The sequence below is a fragment of the Sciurus carolinensis genome, chromosome 5 (genome assembly GCF_902686445.1).
Source record: "Sciurus carolinensis chromosome 5, mSciCar1.2, whole genome shotgun sequence".
Taxonomy (NCBI): Eukaryota; Metazoa; Chordata; class Mammalia; order Rodentia; family Sciuridae; genus Sciurus; species Sciurus carolinensis.
Window position 1 is genome coordinate 120337336 of NC_062217.1, and position 20922 is coordinate 120358257.

Sequence of the window (20922 nt, forward strand, 5' to 3'; positions counted from 1 at the left end):
GTCTCCCTAAGTTGCTTAGGATCTTGCTAAGTTACTGAGCTGGCTTTAAACTTGCAATCTTCCTGCTTTGACCTCCCAAACCAATGGGATTACAAGTGTCCAGTTTGAGGGATAATTTTTAAAGTATCCAAATGTTTAAAGAATGGGATTTAAACTTTAAATGAAATGTAACTACAAGTGTGGTTTCTTTTTTTTTTTTTATTTAATTTAAAAAAATTTTTTTTAGATGTTGATAGACCTTTATTTTATTCATTTATTATTTATATGCAGTGCTGAGAATTGAACCCAGTACCTCACACATGTTAGGCAAGCGCTCTACGTCTGAACCACAACCCTAGCTCACAAGTGTGGTTTCTAATGTAGAGAGATACATGGTTACCTTATTTATAAAGAACTTCATCAACTTTTATCAGTTGTCATAGTAACTAAAGGAGCATTATAGTGAATTCAAGGTTTAAAAAAGCCCTTAAGGGCCACAGGTGTATGTCTATGGGAGAGTGCTTGCCTAACATGTGCAAAGCCCTGGATTCTCTCCTCTGAGTTTGATGCCTAGCACCCACCACACACACACATACACACATAAAAGAATCCCTTAGTGTATTTTTCTGTATGTCTAATAAATACTTCTTTTTGAAAGTAAACATTCTCTCAGTTCCCCAGTTTTGATTAATAGTACATATTCTATTTCAAATGGGAAAGACTTACCATTTTTTTGTTATTGTTATTATTTCAGACCAAAACCTGGTGGGACTGAACTTGACAATACATCCAGATTCTCTGCAGAAGTAAGACCTTCCAAAGGACCAATGACTCTGTTTCCTGTGTCCTTTCATTTTTTCCTACTCCATAGCTATGTCTCGATCTCGCCATGCAAGGCCTTCCAGATTAGTCAGAAAGGAAGATCTAAACAAAAAGAAAAACAGCCAATTGAAGAAGGCATCCAAGCCAGCCAACAAAAATGTGACATCTGTCAAGACTGTGAGCCTTGGAAAAGTAAAGCAATACATTCAAGAAGGAGATGTTAAGAAAAAAACAGACCCTAAACCACCTATGCCTGTCAGAAGTCTTCTGACAAGAGCTGGAGCAGCCCGCATGAATTTGGACAGGACGGAGGTTCTTTTTCAGAACCCGGAGTCCTTAACTTGCAATGGCTTTACAATGGCTCTCCGAAGCACCTCTCTTAGCAGGAGGCTTTCTCAACCTCCTGTGGTCATAGCTAAACCCAAGAGAGTTCCGCCTTCTAAGAGTTTAGAAAAGCAACATGAGTGTGATTATAAGGTAGTCAGTGACATGGGAGTAAAGCACTCAGAAAATGATTCGGTCCCGACCCAAGATCCCCTCATCCCGCCTGATATAGAGAATCTGATTGGTATACAAAATACATCTTTAATTGAAGGTGAGAGTCAAGAGACAACTCAGTCTTGGTCTCAAAGGAGAGAGGATTCCAAAATTGATGTACCCACTCACAGTAGCTCTGCAGCAGGGATCTTTTCTGGGCCATTGGAAGAGATACATTGTGGTGAAGGACTATTCTCTGAACAGACATCAAATGATATCAGTGATTCTCCTAAAATGTTTGCTCAGGACACTGTAGGTGCTCCTTTAACCCAAAGATCGACCCCCAAAGTTACCTCTGAAAGTAACCCTACCACTCAGTTAGAAGAATTGGGTTCCCGAGTACAATCTCTGAAGCTAACTGATTCTTATCTGGACCCCATGAAAACTGAACCTAATTGTTTCCCACCCCCCAGTTTTAATAAGATGATACCAGAATTGGATGTTAGAAACTGCTTGTCTCTTGGTGGGTCTATATATCCCAACACTCTAATAAAACTCCTTTTGGCAGGCTCAGAACCAGAAACCCTTGGTGCTAACCCAGGTCATCCAGGGGCCTTCAAAGCTACCTTGGATCAAGAGGAAGTTCCTGATACGACCTCTGCCCTAAGACAGGCCTTCAGTGCTATCCCTCATCAATGGGAATTTCCTGGTGCTAACCCAGTTCATGGTGGGGCCCTGGGTGAGATTCCAGACCCACCAGAGATTCCTGGTGCTATTTCAGTCCAAGGAGAGGTCTTTGGTACTATCCTAAACCAACAAGAAATGCATGGTGTGGTTGGGGGTGCTGCCCCAGACCTGCCTACTTTTCTTCCTATTCTTCCAAACCCAATTACTACCTATAACGCTCCCCTCAACCTCAAATGGCCTGAGCCCCAGAGCACTGTCCCATATGGGCCTGAGGTCCAGGGTGCTATGCCAGTGTTGCCTTTGGGCTCAGGACACACTCCTCAATTATTATCAAACTCAGAGTTGAGTTCTGTACCTCCAGTAATAAATGCAAGCAACATAGAAAACGAGAAACAAGTTCAAATAAGCCTTCTACCAGCTCACACTCAGGGGTTCACCTCCACCCCTGTTTCAGTGGATGTGGTCCCACTCTCCCAGACCAAACCTAGCATATCAGAAAGAGGGAATTCCCAGGTCAGCATGACCAGCTTGGCTGATGATGTCAACACCACAGGGACATCTGTGCCAGTATCACTTGCCAGTACAACCTCTTCTTCCTATACAACCTTGCTACCAACTTTGGAAAAGAAGAAACGAAAGCGTTGTGGAGTCTGCGGGCCCTGCCAGCAGAAGAACAACTGTGGTGAATGTACTTATTGCAAGAACAGAAAGAACAGCCATCAGATCTGCAAGAAGAGGAAATGTGAGGAGCTGAAAAAGAAACCATCTGTAATTGTGCCTTTGGAGGTAAGCAAATGGCCAAGGGCCTAGGAGACACCTGTGGTGCTTGGTGTAATCTGTGCAGAGACGATGCTTCAGTCCTACATCCTTTTATTTTGGTGAAATGTTGACTTTATCTGTAAGAATTTGTGTGCCTATCTGAAGAATTTCTTGTGTTCCCATGCCTCTGCTTGCCTTTATTTTTTACTTTTGTTTTTTAGTACTGGGGATTGAACCCAGGGGCACTTTTCACTGAGCCATATCCCCAGACCTTCATATTTTAAATTTTGAGACAGGGTCTCACTTCCTTGCTTAGGGCCTTGATTAGTTGCTGAGTCTGGCCTTGAACTTGGAAACCTCCTGCCTTAGCCTCTGGAGCCACTGGGATTACAGGCTTGTGCCACGGCGCCTGGCCTTAGTTTCCTTTTAAAGAAGTTGTCCCATAAAACTAGAACATTCAGTTTTCCATTAAAGGATTTGATAGAGACATAGGGAAATTGCATGAAGTGTGGTTTGTCTAAAATTTCTATTCTGCCTCATTTTCGCTAATGGATGTCTTTTTTGGAAGTTACAGGTCTAAAATATAAGAGTGGAACAACTTCATTAACTCTCTTGAAGCCCAGAAAAATCAAAGAAGTTAAATTTTCTTGCTTTTGAGAGTTAAACTGTTCACATGCTTAGTCTAGAAATTTTGCCTTGGAGTCATTCCAATAAAACCGCTTTCATCTCAACCTTTAGTAGGTGATTTCTAACTGTTTTGCTTATTTCATGGGGGTTTTAGTGATTAAATGAAAATAATATGTAAACTCCAGTATGACACAGACATTAGGTCTTATTATGAAAGATTATGAACCTAAAATAGTAAAAGTATCAGTTAATTTAGAATTTAAAGATTTTTATAGAGCTTGGCTAAAACCCAGAGGGATGCTTATCACTTTTTTTGTTTTTGTTTTTGTTGTTGTTGTTGTTTTGGTACTGGGAATTGAACTGAGGGGTGCTTTACCATTTTTTAGTTTGAGACAGGGTTTCCTTGAATTTCTGAGGCTGATCTCTAATTTGCCATCCTCCTGCCTCAATCTCCCGAGTTGGTAGGATTACAGGCATGCACCTCTATGCCCCTCTTGCTGCACTTTTTTTTTTTTTTTTTTTTTGTGGTGGGTTGGGGGAGTTGAACCCAGAGTCTCTTAACTACTGAGCTACATCCCCGGCCCTTTTTATTTTTTATTTTGAGAAAGGGTCTCACCAAGTTTCTTGGGCTTTGCTACATTGCTAAGGCTGGCTTTGAATTCTCAATCCTCCTGCCTTAGCCTCCCAAGCCAATGGGATTGCCCAGCGATGGTCACTTTTTAAAACCTGTCAAGTGACTATGGAGGCTGAGGCAGGAGGATCACAAGTTTGAGGTCAACCTCAGCAGCTTACCAAAACCCTGTCCCCTGTCTCAGAAATTAAAAAAAAAGAAAGAAAGAAAGAAAGAAGTGAGGTTGTAGTTCTTAGTGGTAAAGTGACCTTTGGTTCAATCCTCTGTACCTAAAATAAAATAATAAAATAAAATAAAATAAAACAAGTGTCAAGTATGGAGCTTTCTTTCTTTATTTGCAGGGGGTGGGTACTAAGGATTGATCCTGGGGTCACTTTACCACTGAGTTACATCTCCAAGTCCTTTTAGTTTTTTTATTTTGAAACACTAAGTTGTTCGGGGCTTGCTAATTGATGAGACTGGCCCCAAATCTGTGATCCTTCTGCCTCACCCCCCTCCTCCAGTCATTTGAATTATAGGTGTGTACCACCACCCAGTAGCTGTTATGAATTTTAAATCACTTGAAGGTATATTCATTTAGTCTACTATGAATGCAGGTATTGTGGGGTGAGTTGATTTAAAAGCATTTTGAACTTTATTTTTTAAAATATTTTTTAGTTGTCAATGGATTTTTATTTTATTTATTTTATGTGGTACTGAGAATGGAACCCAGTGCCTCACACGTGCCAGACAGAAGCACTCTACCCATTTTGAACTTCAATTCAATCATTTTTCCTATTTCTCTCGTGACTTAAAATTTTATTTTTTTCTTTAGTTATTGGTACTAGGGATTGAACCCAGGGGTACTCTAACATAAAGCTACATCCCCACTCCCTTTTTTTTTTTTTTTAAACTTAAGGCAGGGTCTCACTAAATGGCTGAGACTGGCCTCAAATTTGCAACCCTGCTTTCTTAGTGTAGAGAATATCAGGGAATACAGGCATGCACCACTGTGCCAACTTGACTTAACATTTTAGTCCAAAAGTACTGATTTCTTATTTTACCAAACCTTTGCAAACAAGAGCCCAGGTGTTTAAGCAATCCTGTATCAATGGACATTTAAAGTGTTTCTAAAATATTGTTATTACAAACCTTATTGTAATGAGTAATCTTTCTTTACACAAGTCATTTCACACATGTGGGAGCAGAACAAATAGCTAGTTAACTAAATGGTTTACAAACATCTAAGACAGTAACAGCATCTCTTTTAGAGAGACCTCCCTTATAAACTACTATGTAGTAGCATCACTAACTGACATGGTACCAAAAACACTATCTCTAATAGGTATAAGCACTTTAGTTCTCTTCTTTCCCAAACCTGCTCCACCTCTTACGTTGGCTTTAATGACTTACCATATACACAGTCACCCAGAATAGAAAAGTCAGTAATCTTTGATGCCTTCCTCTCTCACCCTTGTTCATTCTCTGGTTTTACAAGATGTGAACCCACCATCCTCTGCATTTTCTTGGCCACTAGTTGAGGTCTATTTTTTCTGTTGTTGAGACAATTACAGAATTCATTTTATTATCAACATTTATTACCTTCTCTGGGCTATGCAGTGGAAATAGTCAGGAGTAGACCAGATAGCAGGGAAGTTAGGAAATCAAACAAGCCTGCCTTATATCTCCTTCCTAAATATATTTAGTGCATATGTGACGTATTTTGGTCAAAATGAAACAAAAGAAAATAGAACCAAACTTTCAATGCATTTAAATAATACATGAAACCTCTATGTATTAGCATGGAATATCTTGGCAGGGAGGTACACACCTGTAATCCCACCTACTGAGGAGGATGAGGCAGGAGAATCACAAGTTTGAGGCCAGCTTTGGCAATTTAGCAAGACCGTCTCAAAATAAAACACAAAAAGGACTCGGGATGTGGCTCCTCAGTAGAGCACCTCTGAGTTCAATTCCCAGTACCAACACAAAAAATAAACAAAATCAGGCTTTATTCTCGTGTCATATCCATCTTACTTTTCCTATCTAACAACCCCACTCTTCCCATTCATTCCCCTCTTACTGCGTTGAAACTGTATGTGAGTCGCCCTGGTTGTGTACCAGCTGACTTGATTTCTCCTAAATGCCTGGCTCCTTTGGCACAATGAAAAGTGCTCAATAAATACTTGTTAGTTACATGAAAAGAGAATATATGTGTGATTCAGTTTTATAAACTTAGATCTTGTCATGTGAGTTTTGTTTGCTTGTTTGTTTTTGTTGGTACTGGTGACTGAAGTTGCCTCACCCCTGAGCTACATCCTTGTTATCTTATTTTTTTTTTGAGACAGGATTTCCCTAAGTTACCCAGGCTGATCTCAAACTATTGATCTTCCTGTCTTAGCTTTCCAAATTGCTGGGGTTTCAGGTGTACATCACGGCACCCACGTGATTTTCATTTTTTATTTTATTTTTGTGGTACTGGGGGTCAAATTCAAGGCCTCCGGTGTTAGAGGCAAGTACTTCGTCATAGAGCTTCATCTCCAGCCGCTGGCATACTTTTTTGTTTGCTTTTTGGTACTAAAGGATTGAACCAGGGGTCTCTTATCACTGAGCTACATTCCCAGGCCGTTGTTTGTTTGTTTGTTTTAATTTCTAGACAGGGTCTTGCTTAGTTGCTTTGGGCCTCACTAAATTGCTGAGGTTGACCTTGGATTTGCAATCCTTCTGCCTCAGCCTCCTGAGCCACTGGGATTACAGGTGTGTGCCACTGTGTCTGGTACTTTTCATACTTTTTATTGGTGCATTATAATTATACATAATGGTTGTATTTGTTGTTACATATTTATACATGCACGCAACATAACAATGTAATTTGGTCAGTATCATTCCCCAATATTTCCCCTTTCCTTCTCCTCTTCCCCCTCTCTGATCCCTTTCCTCTACTATACTAATTACCCTTTAGTTTTTCATGGCATCTGTCCGACTTTTCTTTTTTTCTTCTCCAGCTTCCACATACGAGAAAAAATATACAACCCTTGAATTTAGCTTATTTCACTTAACATAATGGTCTCTAGTTCCATCTTTTATTCTGCAAGTGTCATAATTTCATTTTTCTTTATGACCGAATAAAACATTATATATAAATATACCACATTTTTTAAATCCATTCATCCTATGATAGACATCTTGGCTGGGTCCATAGTTTGGCTATTGTGAATTGTGCTGCTATAAACACTGGTATACGGGTATTACTGTAGTATGCTGACATTAAATCTTTAGGATAAATACTGAGGAGTGGCACAGCTGAGTCTTGGTGGTTCTGTTCCGTCTTTTGAGGAACCTGCATACTGATTTCCATACTTGTTGCAGTAATTTACAACCCTACCAACAGTGTAAAAGGGTTCCTTTTTCTCCACACCCTCTTCAAATAAGTTATTTTTGCCTCTTAATTTGGGGATGGTCTAATGTTTCCTTATAACAGGATTTGGCTTATAAGGAGACAGATTATGTCAATTTATCTGGTTTTAGGACTTTCATTTTGATTCCTTAGTTAACATAGTGTCTTCCAGCTTTCTCCATTGTAATTTATTCTTTATACTTAGTAAATATCTTTTATTTATTTGTTTGTTTTTTAGTGTTATATTTTTTTATGTTTTTTTTTTTTTTTTTTTTGTGGTGCTGGGATTGAACCCAGGGCCTTGTGCATGCAAGGCAAGTACTGTACCAACTGAGCTGTATCCCCAGCCTTTTTTTTTTTTAGATGTTAATAAATCTGTATTTTATTCGTTTATTTATATGTGGTGCTGAGAATCAAACCCAGTGCCTTACACATGCTAAGCAAGCGCTCTACCACTGAGCCACAACCCCTGCCCCTAGGGTTTTTTTTGATACTGAGGGTTGAACCCAGGAGCACTTTACCTCCAAGCTACATCCCCAGTCTCTTTTAGTTTGAGACACTAAGTTGCTGAGGTTGAGACTTGCAATTTTCTTGCCTCAGCCTCCCAAGTCCCTGAGATTATAGGTGTGTGTCACTGGACCCAGGGTAAATACCTTTTTAATTTTTTTTTTAAACCCTGGTTCTGCAACATTCTGGGTAAGTGCTTTAGTAAATACCTTATAGGTGCAATAGAGACTCTGTAAATATCTTTTTTTTTTGGTACCAGGGATTGAACCCAGGGTCACTTAACCACTGAGCAACATCCCTAGCCTTTTAAAAGATATTTTATTTAAAGGGCTGGGGATATAGCTTAGTTGGCAGAGTGCTTACCTTGCAAGCATAAGGCCCTGGGTTTGATCCCCAGCACCGCAAAAAAAAAAGTTATTTAGAGAAAGAGTCTTGCTGAGTTACTGGGGCTGACTTTGTTTGCATTTGCAATCCTCCTGCCTCAGCCTCCCGAGCTGCTACAATTACAGGCATGCTCCACTGCGCCTGGCGAGGCTTTGTAAATATCTTGCTAGCCTTCATACTTTTCACTTCCTAGTTTTAGCGTCCATCAGCAACTTTTGTCCATTTATTTTTAATTAATTTATTTACTTGCTAGCCTTCATACTTTTCACTTCCTAGTTTTAGCGTCCATCAGCAACTTTTGTCCATTTATTTTTAATTAATTTATTTATTTTGGGTATCGGGGTTTGAACTCAAGTACACAACCACTGAGCCACATCCTCAGCCCTATCTTATGTTTTATTTAGAGACAGGCTCTCACTGAGTTGCTTAGGACCTCACTTTTGCTGAGGCTGGCTTTGAACTCAGGATCCTTCTGCCTCAGTCTCCTAAGCTGCTAGATTACAGGCATACACAACTGTGCCCGGCTGCTTAGTTATCTTTATGAGAACCATCAATAATATTGCTTATACTTGGGACTGGGGTTGTGGCTCAGTGGTAGAGTGCTTGCCTAGCATGGGTGAAGCACTGAATTCGATCCTTAGCACCACATAAAAATCACATAAAAATTACAGGTTAAATTCCTTAAAAAAAATTGCTTGTATTATTCATTGTCATTGCAGTATAGTTTGCCATCGGATGTATAACCAATCATTTATCCTTTCTGTTAATGAGCACTAGTGCTTCTATGACCATTGTACATGACTTTTGGTGAACATATGTATATATTCAGTTTAATCCTGGAACTGGCATTGCTGGGTCATAAAATATGCATATGTTGAGCTTTCATAAATCATATCAAGCAATTGTAGTCAGGTGTAATGGCCCACACCTGTAATCCTAGTGATTGTGGAGGCAGAGGCAATGAAATTATAAATTCAGGGCCACTCTTGACAACTTAGCAAGACCTTATCCCAAAGAATAAAAAGGGCTGGGAGTATAACTCAGTGGTAAAGTTCCCCAGGTTCAATTCATAGTACAAAAAATTAAAATTAAATCAAAACATCAAACAACTATGATTTTTCCAATTAGAACTTCCTTTATGGACTGGAACTAAAGATAAGTGGTAGAATATGTGCCTAGCCTGTGCACAGACCTGGGTTCAATCCCTACCACCAAACGAACAAACAAAAACAAAAGTAAAAACCTGCTGGATTTTGCTTATGACATGCTCAATCTATGGATTTGCTTGGAGAGATCAGTGTGTTTGGATAGGAAACTTCCACTCTATGACCATTGCACCTCTTTATGTTATTTTCTTTCCTTTTCTGTTTTTTTTTTTTTTTTTTTTTCATTGTTGGGTATTAAAGATAGGGCTTTGTGCATGCTAGGCAAAGGATCTACCTCAGATCTACACCCCTATAATCCCTATTTATGTAAGGCTTATGGAATTCTTTACTTTAATAATATTTTGTAGTTTTCAATATACAGTTTTTCATTATTCACTCCCCAACCCCCTACTGGGAATAGAACTCAGGGCCTTACATATGCCAAAGTGCTCTACCAGTGAGTCACATCCCCAGCCCTTATTTCAATTCACTTTATTCCTGGGGATTTCATATTTTTTGTTGTTACCCATGTTGGGGGCCGTTTATTTTGTTACCTTGAAATATTGGCAAGCAAATAATTTGCTTGTTTCTTTTGTACTGAGGTTTTTTTGTTTTTTGCGGTACTGGGGAATACGAACTCAGGGCCTTGTGCTTGTGAGGCAAGCACTCTACCAGCTGAGCTGAGCTATCTCCCAGCCCTTGTACTGAGGATTTAACGGAGGTATGTATTTACTACTAAGCTACACCTCCAGTCCTATTTCTTTATTTCTTTATATTTATTTTGACACAGTGTCTCTCTAAATTGCTGAAGGTCTCACACTAAATTGCTGAGGTTGGCTTTAAACTTGGGAGCCTCCTGCCTCAGTCTCCCGAGTGTCTAGGATTACAGGCCTGTACCAACACTCCTGGTTACAATTTCTTTTAATTGTACAATAAGGTGTTAGATTTTCCAGAGATACTTTTAGGCCAAGAAAAAAATTACTCATGCTCAGTTTTGAAAAATTTTGTCATGCTCAGTTCAACTTACCTTCCCCTTTGTGGGATTTTTTTTTTTTTTTTTTTTTTTTTTTTTTGTGGTGCTAGGGATTGAACCCAGGGCCTTGTGCTTGCGAGGTGAGCACTCTACCAACTGAGCTATCTCTGCAGCCCTTACCTTACCCTTTGTATCTCAAAAATATAGGTAATTCAAATCAATAATTTCCACCCTAAAAAATTCTATGACTTATCTCCCACCCCCCACCCCTGCTTTTTAACTTTTGAGACAGAGCTCTCCCTAAATTGCTAGGAATGAACTTTAACTTGCAGTCCTTCTGCCTCAGATGCCTGCTAAGATTACAGGCCTGAGCCACTGAGCCCAGCTGACTTATATCACTTCTAAAGTCATCTAGCAATTTGCTTTTGGCTCGAGCATTCCTCGTGTAAGTTGTAACTTAGCATTTTGAGACATGGAATACTGTATTTATTAAACAGTGATAGAAGTATTTTTAAAAGATGGTGAAGGCTTTTCTTTTTTCCTATACTGGGGATTAAAGTTGGCTTCACACATGCTAGGCAAAACTACCACTGAACTACATCTCCAGCCTGGTACAAGATTTTATGGACATAGAGTAGGAATTTTGGCTAACTACATTTTTACAAGTAATTTTTAGTGTGTGTAAAAGCTAGCAAAACCAAAACATAGTTGTTTGTACAATGTGTTTCTACATAGGGTATAGAGGGTGGGGTCTTTAATTATGTCACTAGCCAGATTATTTTGGTATGGCATCATGTATTTAATTAACATTTAATTGAGTGACTAGACAGCAGATTGTGAGTTGATCTAGTCAGAGTGCAATAATCTCTCATTTATTTACTCTAGCTAATGTGGGTTCCCCCATCAAAATGTCAAAAGGTATGTGGTTAGACTAAATAGGAGTATATTATATAACACTCCAAAGTGTGCTGTGTTTATTACCATGCTTTTTTTTTTTTTTTTTTTTTTAGTATTGGGAACTGAAATCAGGGGCATGCTGGGCATGGCAGCATACACCTGCAATCCCCAGTGACTTGGAAGGCTGAGGCAAGGGGATTGCAAGTTCAAAGCCAGCTTCAGCAATTTAGCTAGGTCCTAAGCAACTCAGTGAGACTCAGTCTTAAAATAAAAAATAAAAAGGGCTAGGAATGTGGTTCCTGGGTTCAATTCCCAGTTCCGAAAAGAAAAAAGAAAGAAATCAGGGGCATGCTACCCTACCACTGAGCTGCATCTCCATCCCTTTTTATTTTTATTTTGAGATAGGGCCTCACTATGACACTGGCCTTGAACTTGCAATCCTCCTGTCTCAGCCTCCCAAATTCCAGGATTACAGGCATGTACCATCACATGAAAGTTCATGCTGTCTTCTTAAGGAAGGCAAATTTCACTGGAAAAAGTGTGTTATCTACACAGGTTATATTTGAAAAGCTAATAATTAAGGAGTGTTAAATGACCCAAATTAACCCACTGCCTGTATACTATTACAGGGGTCTTTCTAGGTGATAACTGTCTAGTTCCAGAGATATCAGTCAAAATTCCATGACATACTTGTTTTATCTTACCATTTTTGGTGGGAGCTTGAACTGGGTCTCGTCTCACTTGGCTGTTTTTTGTCTCAGTTTGAAAACAGCTGGATCTTATTTTGGCATGTGTTGCATATGGCATATGGAGCAAATTTTTGCTACCAACTCCTTCAATTGAGGGCAGATGTTATATGTCCTTAAATATGCCTTTAAGGAATCTCTTTGTATCACACTGACTTTAGTAGCATACTGCACCCAAAGAACTGAATGGATATAGGAAGCAAAATCTTTGGTGTCTAGTGTACTTATGTTCATAAACCCCGAATACCTCAAGGATTATTATGCTGATATTGATTGATTCTGATTTGTGGGTTGTTAATTTCTGGAATTTTACCACTATTATTCAAGTCTTATCTTGCCATTTTGTAAATATCACCTTAGAATGTGGGAAACTAGTGAACATTGTAATCTATTGTCAGTATGATCCATGTTATGCTATTATATAATGGGAGGACCCTAGTATGGTACATGTTTATTTTTCTACAGAGAACAGCTCCCAATCTCTTTAATTAATCAACCTCAGCTTTAATTCCAGAATAGTAGTTGCAGAGTTGATGGTACCAGCCAGGTGTCATAGCGCTTGGCTGTGATCTCAGGATCCCTGAAGCTACAGCAGGAGGATTGCAAGTTTAAGGTCTGCCTGAGCAACTTAATGAGACTTTCAGCAACTTTGTGGGACCCTATCTCAAAAAAAAAAAAAAAAAAAGTATGGGGGATATAGCTCATTGGTAAAGTGCCCCTGGGTTCAATCCCCAGTACCAAAAAAATTAAAATGTGGTATCAAAGCTATAATACTTAGGAACCTTTTCAAGTAATCAGCCATAATGAGACTATAGGATATGACGCAGTGTTACCAGGAAAGGCAGAAGAATCTCACACAACTTAGCAAATAAATGAAATTAATCTAAGAAATTTAGTGACGTTCCTTGATAATAAGAATCACTGCTCATATGAGTATCCAAAAGGTGTTGGTTAATTGTCAGCTCTTCATGCTTCCTCTGAATGCAGCCAAAGAGAAATCTTTGTTTTAGTTGTAATTTAATTATGTCCTGTTATTACCCAGTCACTTTTTTTATTTTAAGTTTTCTTAGTTGCAGATGGACACTATCTTTATTTTATTTATCTTTATGTGCTGAGGATCAAACCCAGTTCCTCATGCGTGCTAGGTGAGCACTCTGCCACTGAGCCACAACCCCAGCACCCCCAGTCACTGTCTTTAAAGAAAGCCATGATGTAATCCTGAAGTGAGATGCTTAAATTACTTCTGAATTAGAAGTGAGATGCTTAAATTACTTCCAAAGCCAAAACTGAGAATATATGAAGAGCTAGCAGCACATAATAGTTTTTAAAAGATGATTACTGAGCAAATGATTGAAATTTTTTACATATAGTGTGTGTGTGTGTGTGTGTGTGTGTGTGTACGAACGAACATATGATAGCTGCACCAGGTGTGGTGACTCTCATCTGTAATTTTGACTACTTGAGGCTCAAGCAGGAGGCTCACAAGTTCCATCCACGTAAGCCTGGACAACTTAGCCAGGTCCTGTCTCAAAAATGAAAAAAGGGCTGAGGATGTAACTCAGTGGTAGAGCTCTTGCCGAGCACTTGTAAGGCCCTGGATTCAATCCCCAGTACCTCAAAAGAGAAAAACAAAAATCTGTATTTAAACGTTCCATTTTATTTATTTATTTATTTATGGTACTGGAGTTGAATCCAATGATACTCTACCACTGAGCTACATTCTCAAACATTTTTATATTTCATTTTGAGACAGGAACTTGCAATACTCTTGCCTCAGCCTCCCACATTGCTGGAACTACGGGCATGTGCCACTGTACCTAGCTAAATTTTTGACTTTATGCTATATGTATGTAATATGCTATTTTGCAATTAGTACTCCAAAACATCATTTTGGGAGTTTATCCCCCCCCCCCCCACACACACACTTTTCTAGTTCTGGGAATCAAACCCAGGACCTTGAGCATGCTCTAGGCAAGTGCTCTACCACTGAGCTATACCCCCAGCTTTTGGGGTACATGTTATCTTCAAGTATCAAAAATACTAGGATCAGCCAGGTGTGATGGCACATGTCTTTTATACCAGCAGTTTGGGATACTGAGGCAGGAGCATCACAAATTCAAAGCCATCCTCAGCAATTTAGCAAGGTCCTGGTCAACATAGTTAAGACCCTGTCATAAAGAAAAAAAGAAAGAAAGAGAGAGAGAGAGAGGGAGAGGGTTGGGGAAAGAGGCTGGGGATGTAGATCAATGGTAAAGTGCTCCTGGGTTCAATCCCCAGTCGTCCCCTCTCCCCAGTAATGTAGGTGTGCCCAGTATCACATGCCTAGCCAGGGCCCCAGGATGGTGAGGTACAGGGATCCTAAATTTGAAACCAGACTAGACATTTATTGGTACTGGTAACTGAACATAGGGAGTTCTACCACTGAGTTACAGCCCACATCCCAGTGTTTTTGAGACAGTGTCTCACTAAGTTGCTGAGACTGGCTTTGAAATTGCAATCCTCCTCCTCAGCCTCCCGAGTGTTTGGGATTACAGGCATGGACCAGTACACCTGGCATCCTGGACAATTTAGTAAGACCCTATCTCAAAATGAAAAATAAAAAGGTCTGGGGGTATAGTTCAGTGACAATGAACCTCTGGGTTCAGTTCCCAGTATGGGAAGTGGCAGTGAGAGGGATGGTAAAACTGTCTGCCTGTGTCATTTAAAATTACCACAGGCCAGGTGTGCTGGCATAGACTGGCGATCCCAGCAGCTGGAGAAGCTGCATCACAAGTTCAAAGCTATCCCTCAGCAATTTAGTGAGACCCTGTCTCAAAAGAAAACATAAAAGTTGCTGGAGATGTAGCTCAATCCCTGCTACAAATAAATTAATTAATTAAAAAAATAACTTCAGCATACAATTTTACTTTAATTTTTGCAGTACTGGGACTTGAACTCACAGGTATTCTAATACCGAGCTACAGCCCTATTTATTTTGAGGCAGGGTTTTTTCTAAATTGCCCACACTATTCTTAAATTTGAGGTCCTTCTTTCTCAACCTTTTGAGTAGCTGGGATTATTAACCAGTGCACCTGGCCTGCCATATGCATTTATAATTGACTTTATGCTAATATACAAATCTTGGGAAATTAAAAATTCTCAAAAAGGTAAAAGTATCACAAAAAGCCAAAAGTATGTTTTTCTAATTGTAAATGAAACTTATTTATTTACAATACTAGGGATTCAACCCAGGGATAGTCTACCACTGAGCTACATCCTCATTCTATTTATTTATTTATTTATTTATTTGGGATTGGGGATTGAACCCAGGGACATTCTACCATTGAGCCATAACCCCAGTCCAATTAATTTATTGTTTGCTTATTTTTTAAAAATTGTTTTGGGTATTGGATTGAATTTAGGGGTGCTATACCACTGAGCTACATCTCCAGCCCTTTTTATTTTTTATTTTGAGACAGGGTCTCTCCAAATTACTGAGGCTGTGGAGAGGAGGGATATCGACCAAAGTACATTGTTATGTTGTGTCCATATACTAATATGTAACAACAGATTTCACCATATGTACAACTATAAAAATGTACAATTAAAAAATGTGGAGAGCTGGGCATTGTGGCATTCACCTGTAATCCCAGCAACTCTGAAGGCCGAGGCAAGAGGATCACAAATTTCAGGCCAGCCTCAGCAATTTAGTGAAGCCCTAAGGAACGTAATGAAACTCTGTATCAAAATAAAAAGGGCTAGGGATGTGGCTTGGTTGTTAAGCACCCCTGAGTTCAATACCCAGTACCAAAAAAAGGAAAAGATAAAATGTGGAGAAAAGGGGGGAAAATTGCTGAGGCTGACTTTGAACTTAGAATCCTCTTGTCCTAACTTCCTGAATTCCTGGAATTAGACGCATGCGCCCCTGTGTTCAGCTTCAGTTCCCCATTTTGTATTCTTTTTCTTCTTTTCATTCATCTTCATCTTTGATAGAATCTTGCAAAATTGTCCAGACTAGCCTGGAATTTGGGATCCTCTTGCCTCTACCTCCCATGTAGCTAAGATAAGAGTACACTCAGCTCCTATTGAAATAGAATTTAGAATTTAGTTGTGAAAGGATATCTATCAGCGAGGCGCGGTGGTGCTCTCCTGGAATCCCAGTGACTCCGGAAGCTGAGGCAGGAGGATCACAGATTCAAGGTCAGCATCAGCAAATTAGCAAGACCCTAAACAACCTAGGGAAACCCTCTCTCAAAATAAAAAGGCCTGGGGATGTAGCTCAGTGATAAAAGTGCCTCTGGGTTCAATCCCCAGTACCAAAAAAAGACACACACCCTCCCCCCCAAAAAAACAAAAAAAAAAAAAAAAAAGAAAGAAAGAAAAAAAGAAATAAAGGATACCCACCAAACTGTTGGAAGTGTTTACTTATGAGGATCAGATTTGGGGGCGGGGCGAAGGAGACGTTTACTAGAAAATAGGTAGTTGGGTGCTATGGGTCTTGCCTATTACAGAAGGGGGAGGAGGAGGAGGGATTCTTCTACCCAGGAGTTCAAGACCATCCTAGATAATACAGCAAGATCTCCATCACCAAAACAAAAGAAAACAAAAAAGCAAAAACAAACAAACAACACTCAAAAGAGAGAGAGAGAGAGAAAGAAAAGGAAAGAAATACACAAGAAGCATGTATTCTTTCAGAAATGATACAACATACTAAATCAAAATAATGTAATTGACAGTGTAGAAAATTTAGAATTAGGGGGGAAAAGAAAAGCATGATCATATCACTTACAAGTAACTGTAATGAATGCATTGATGCTTTTACTTCCAATATTTGTGCTGCATGTAAAAAATGACAGTCCTCTTCAAATGAAGTAGGATTTTTCTTTTGTTTCCTTCACTTAATATATCATCAGTAACTTGCCACATAGTAAGAAATTTGTATTTTCTCTTTTTTAAAGTAAGGCTATTGCTCCAATGTTCCATTGCTCTCAGTCTTACCTCAAACTCCTGGACTCAAGCAATATAAAGGGTGTTTAAATGCCTGCATAATTCTTTAGGTAAATAAACATAATTCTTTTTTTGTGACTTAATGATTCCCTTTAGTTTCTTGCCATTTTTCAGTTTTCTATCAGGTAGTGAATTTATTTCTGTATAAATTTTGGTTTCTGTTTTAATTTGTTTTCTTGCAGTGCTATCATTGGGTTATTTCAAGGCAAAAATACTAACCACCAACATATTTACTATCTTGCTGATGACTTAATAGCTAATTTTTTCTAATTCTTTACCATTTTTGGAAATGTGAAGTTTACCAAAAGGTATTCTTTGGAGAGCCGCATCAGCATCTTTCTTCCCAAAAAAACGAAACTGTAGTCTTAGCCAGGTGTGGTGGTACATGCCTTTTACCCAGCGATTCAGGAGACTGAGGCAGGAGGATAGGAAGTTCAGTCAAGCCTCTGCAATTTACTGAAACACTTAGTAATTTAGGGATCCCATGTCTCAAATAAAAACTAAAGAGAACTGGAGGTGTAGCTCTTGGTCAAGAACCCTTGATTTCAATCCTTAGTACCAAAAAGAAAACAAAAAAAAAAAACCCAAAAAGAAAAAAAAATCAAAAAAACCCCAACCAAACAAACAAACAAACAGGAAAGTAAAAGAAACTCTGTAGTCTCTGTTGCATTCTTTTTGTTAATTTTATGAAAGCCAGGGTGCAAGCCTGTAATCTCAGTGGCTTTGGAGGCTGAGGCAGGAGGATCACAAGTTCAAAGCCAGCCTAAGCAACTTGGCTCAGTGGTAGAAAATGCCCTTGAGTTCAATCCCTGGTACCAAACAAACAAACAAAAAAACCCCACATCTTATCAAAGCCCTCACAAAGATGATTGAGCCAGCATTTTAGCAAATCTAACTAATGCCTGGATTCTAGCCAGATCAGATTAGGCATTTGGTATATTTTTAGCTACCATGGAAAAATCAGAACTTGAAAATGACTATTATATTAGTGTGTTAGTACTGCTAAACTTACCACACGTTTTCGTTCAGTGTACAAGAATTCCTAGGACTAACTTGATCCTCGTGTAAATGATACCAGCACCAGTCTTTCACATGGTGTTTTAGAAATCATAAAAACAACTTCAGAGCTTTAGCAGTTAGCAGTGGCACATGCCTGTAGCCTACTTAGACTGACACAGAATCGGTATCATGAGGGTAGTGAACCCCCCGACTCTTCCACTCCCTCAACAAACCAGAAAAAGACGAAAGAAACAACAAAGCAACCGCATTAAAGGCACTTGATATAGATGGACTTCAGTGCCTGTTCCACTGCCTCAAAACTGTATGTGAAAAAAAATTTATTTTCTTGAACTGGGGATTGAACCCAGGAATGCTTTACTGCTGTGCCAAGTTCCCCAGTCTTTTTTTTTTTGTACCAGGGATTGAACCCAGGGAAACTGAGTTCACATCCCCAGCCCTTTTTATTTTATTTTGAGACAGGTTCTCCCTAAGTTGCTTAGGGTCTCACTAAATTGCTGAGACTGGCTTTGAACTTTCGATCCTCCTGTCTCAGCCTCCCGCGTCTCTGGGATTACAGGTGTGCGCCACGGGACCCAACTGCAATATATTGTTTGTATATGCATTTTCCTGGAGAAATGATGGTCCATAGTTGTTAGCGGGTTGCAGAGAAATATAAGTCATATTCCCCACTCCCCAACGTAAAAGAACCACGGGACTTTCTTAAGACTTAAAGAATGCAGTTGACAACTGTTCTGGCTGGGGATGTAGCTCAGTGGTAGAACACTTGCCTCTCATGTGTGGAGACTCTGGTGTTGCATTCCCAGCACCAAAAGCAAAACAAAACAAACAAAAAAGAGCACAGATAGACAACTGCTTTGTGGTTAAGGGAAAAACATCTTAGAGTTTAGCTTTCCCCTTGTGGTATCATTGTGAGAAGGGACCTACTTGTATCATTGAGAATGTCATATTGTGAAGCAGGGGTGCTGACAAGGAGCAGAGAGGATGCGTTTAAAGGATTTGGTGCTGACTCTGCTACCTGGTAGTTGCTTAGAAATGCTGGTGCTTGTTGTATTCTTGAAGGGATTTGTGTATTGATCTCATTACTGTCACCTGTTTTCCCTCTTGCCATTTTATTCATGCTATTTAGAGGAAAATAACTGAGGTCCTCAGAAATATCCAGGACACACCATTTCTTAGTATCTGCAGAGCATTTTTCCTGTTGGAGGCTTACGATACATTATGAATGAATTGGTTTTCTGTTCCCATGTGATGCAGAATTATAGTTGTGGTTTCCAGTGAGACAACCATGCTGCAGTTATTTTCTTGTTCTTATGTAATGAGAGGGTTTTGGTGTTTCTGGTGTGTTTTAGACATTTACACTATACGGCTTATTTGTATATCATCTTTCATACACAGTACCATTTTGTGGTGAGTTCCCTGTTAAAGAGCAAAAGTTGGGTCAAGGCAGGAGGAAGTGGGAGGACAATACAGTGGAAGGTTACAGTTTATCCAAGCTGTGGGATCAAATAGGATGGGTATAGGTTAGATTTAGAGAGAAGTTTGTTTGTGTGTGTGTAATTTGTTTGAGTTAATACATCTCAGGCTGAGGCTGGAGTGTCACAAGGTGGAGGCCAGCCTCAACAACGTAGTGAGACACCGTCTTAAAAAAAAAAAAGAAAAAGGCTCGAGAATGTTGCTTACTGGTAGAGCATCCTTGATTTCAATCCCTAGTACTACCACCAATTAAAAAAAAGAGAAAAAAGTTATCCTGGGTACAGTGGTGCCCGCCTGTAATGATCCCAGTGGCTCTGGACTGAAGCAGGAGAATCGGGAGTTCAAAGCCAGCCTCAGCAAAAGCAAGACACTAAGTAACTCGATGTGACCCTGTCTCTAAGTAAAATACAGGGGACTAGGGTTGTCACTTAGTGGTTGAGTGTCCCTGAGTTCAATCCCCAGTACCTCCCTGCCCCTGGGGGTGGTGGGCAGGGAGTTAGTACAGAATTACAAGGAGATTTTGTCTACTGGGAGACAGAAATTAAATTGCTCGCTCTCTCTCTCTCTCTTTTTTTTTTTTTTTAGTTTATTTTTAGTTGTCAACGGACCTGTCAAGGGCCCTGCTGTCATTATTTACCTAACCCTATTTTATAGAAACCCTTCCTGTTCACACTGAGACCATAAAACAAAAATCAATATAACAGGGAAAACAGAACAGAACAGTATTGTACTTTTTTTTTTTTCTCTTCTTTGTAAAGAACCAACAACCAGGGGCTGGGGTTCTGACTCAGTAGCAGAGTGCTTGCCTAGTATGTATGGGGCATTGGGTTGGATTCTCAGAACCACTTATAAATAAGTGAAGGCCCATCAAGAACTAAAAACTTATATATTTAAAAGGGAAAAAAAAAAAAAGAACCAACAACCAGAGGTCTCTGTCTGCATAGTGGATAAATTGTAACAAAATTCAACCTCCTTTCACTTGAAACACAGAAAGCTGATAAAGGAGAGGACAGAAACTAATAATTAATGAGGATCTAGACAAGGATTCTTTTTTGTTTGTTTTTTGTGTTGTAGATTGAACCCGGGGCCTTTTGAGAATTCTCATGTTGAAGACTTGGAAATAAACACTTTTAAATATGTTTAAGGGGCTGAGTTTTTGGCTCAGCGGTAGAGCGCTTACCTAGCATGTGTGAGGTACTGGGTTTGATCCTCAGCACCACATAAAAATAAGTAAATAAAATAAAGATCTATTGACAACTAAAATAGTATTTTTAAAAATGTGTTTGATTTTGTATGAGTAGCAAGTATTAGAGTTGCCTTTTTTTTTTTTTTTTTGCGGTGCTGGGGATTTGAACCCAGGGCCTCGTGCTTACGAGGCAAGCACTCTACCAACTGAACTATATCCCCAGCCCCTTAGAGTTGTCTTTTTTTAC

The 20922-nt window shown here is 39.4% G+C and overlaps 1 protein-coding gene across 2 annotated transcripts in view; it reads left to right on the plus strand.

Annotated features, from left to right (window-relative positions):
• The first annotated feature begins 852 nt into the window (after positions 1-852).
• Positions 853-20922, plus strand: part of Tet1 (tet methylcytosine dioxygenase 1) — a 119564-nt gene continuing 99494 nt past the window's right edge. For both annotated transcript variants that reach the window (XM_047553927.1, XM_047553928.1), the window contains exon 1: positions 853-2751. In XM_047553927.1, the coding sequence (XP_047409883.1) occupies positions 853-2751 (1899 nt within the window). The remainder of the gene's footprint in view (positions 2752-20922) is intronic.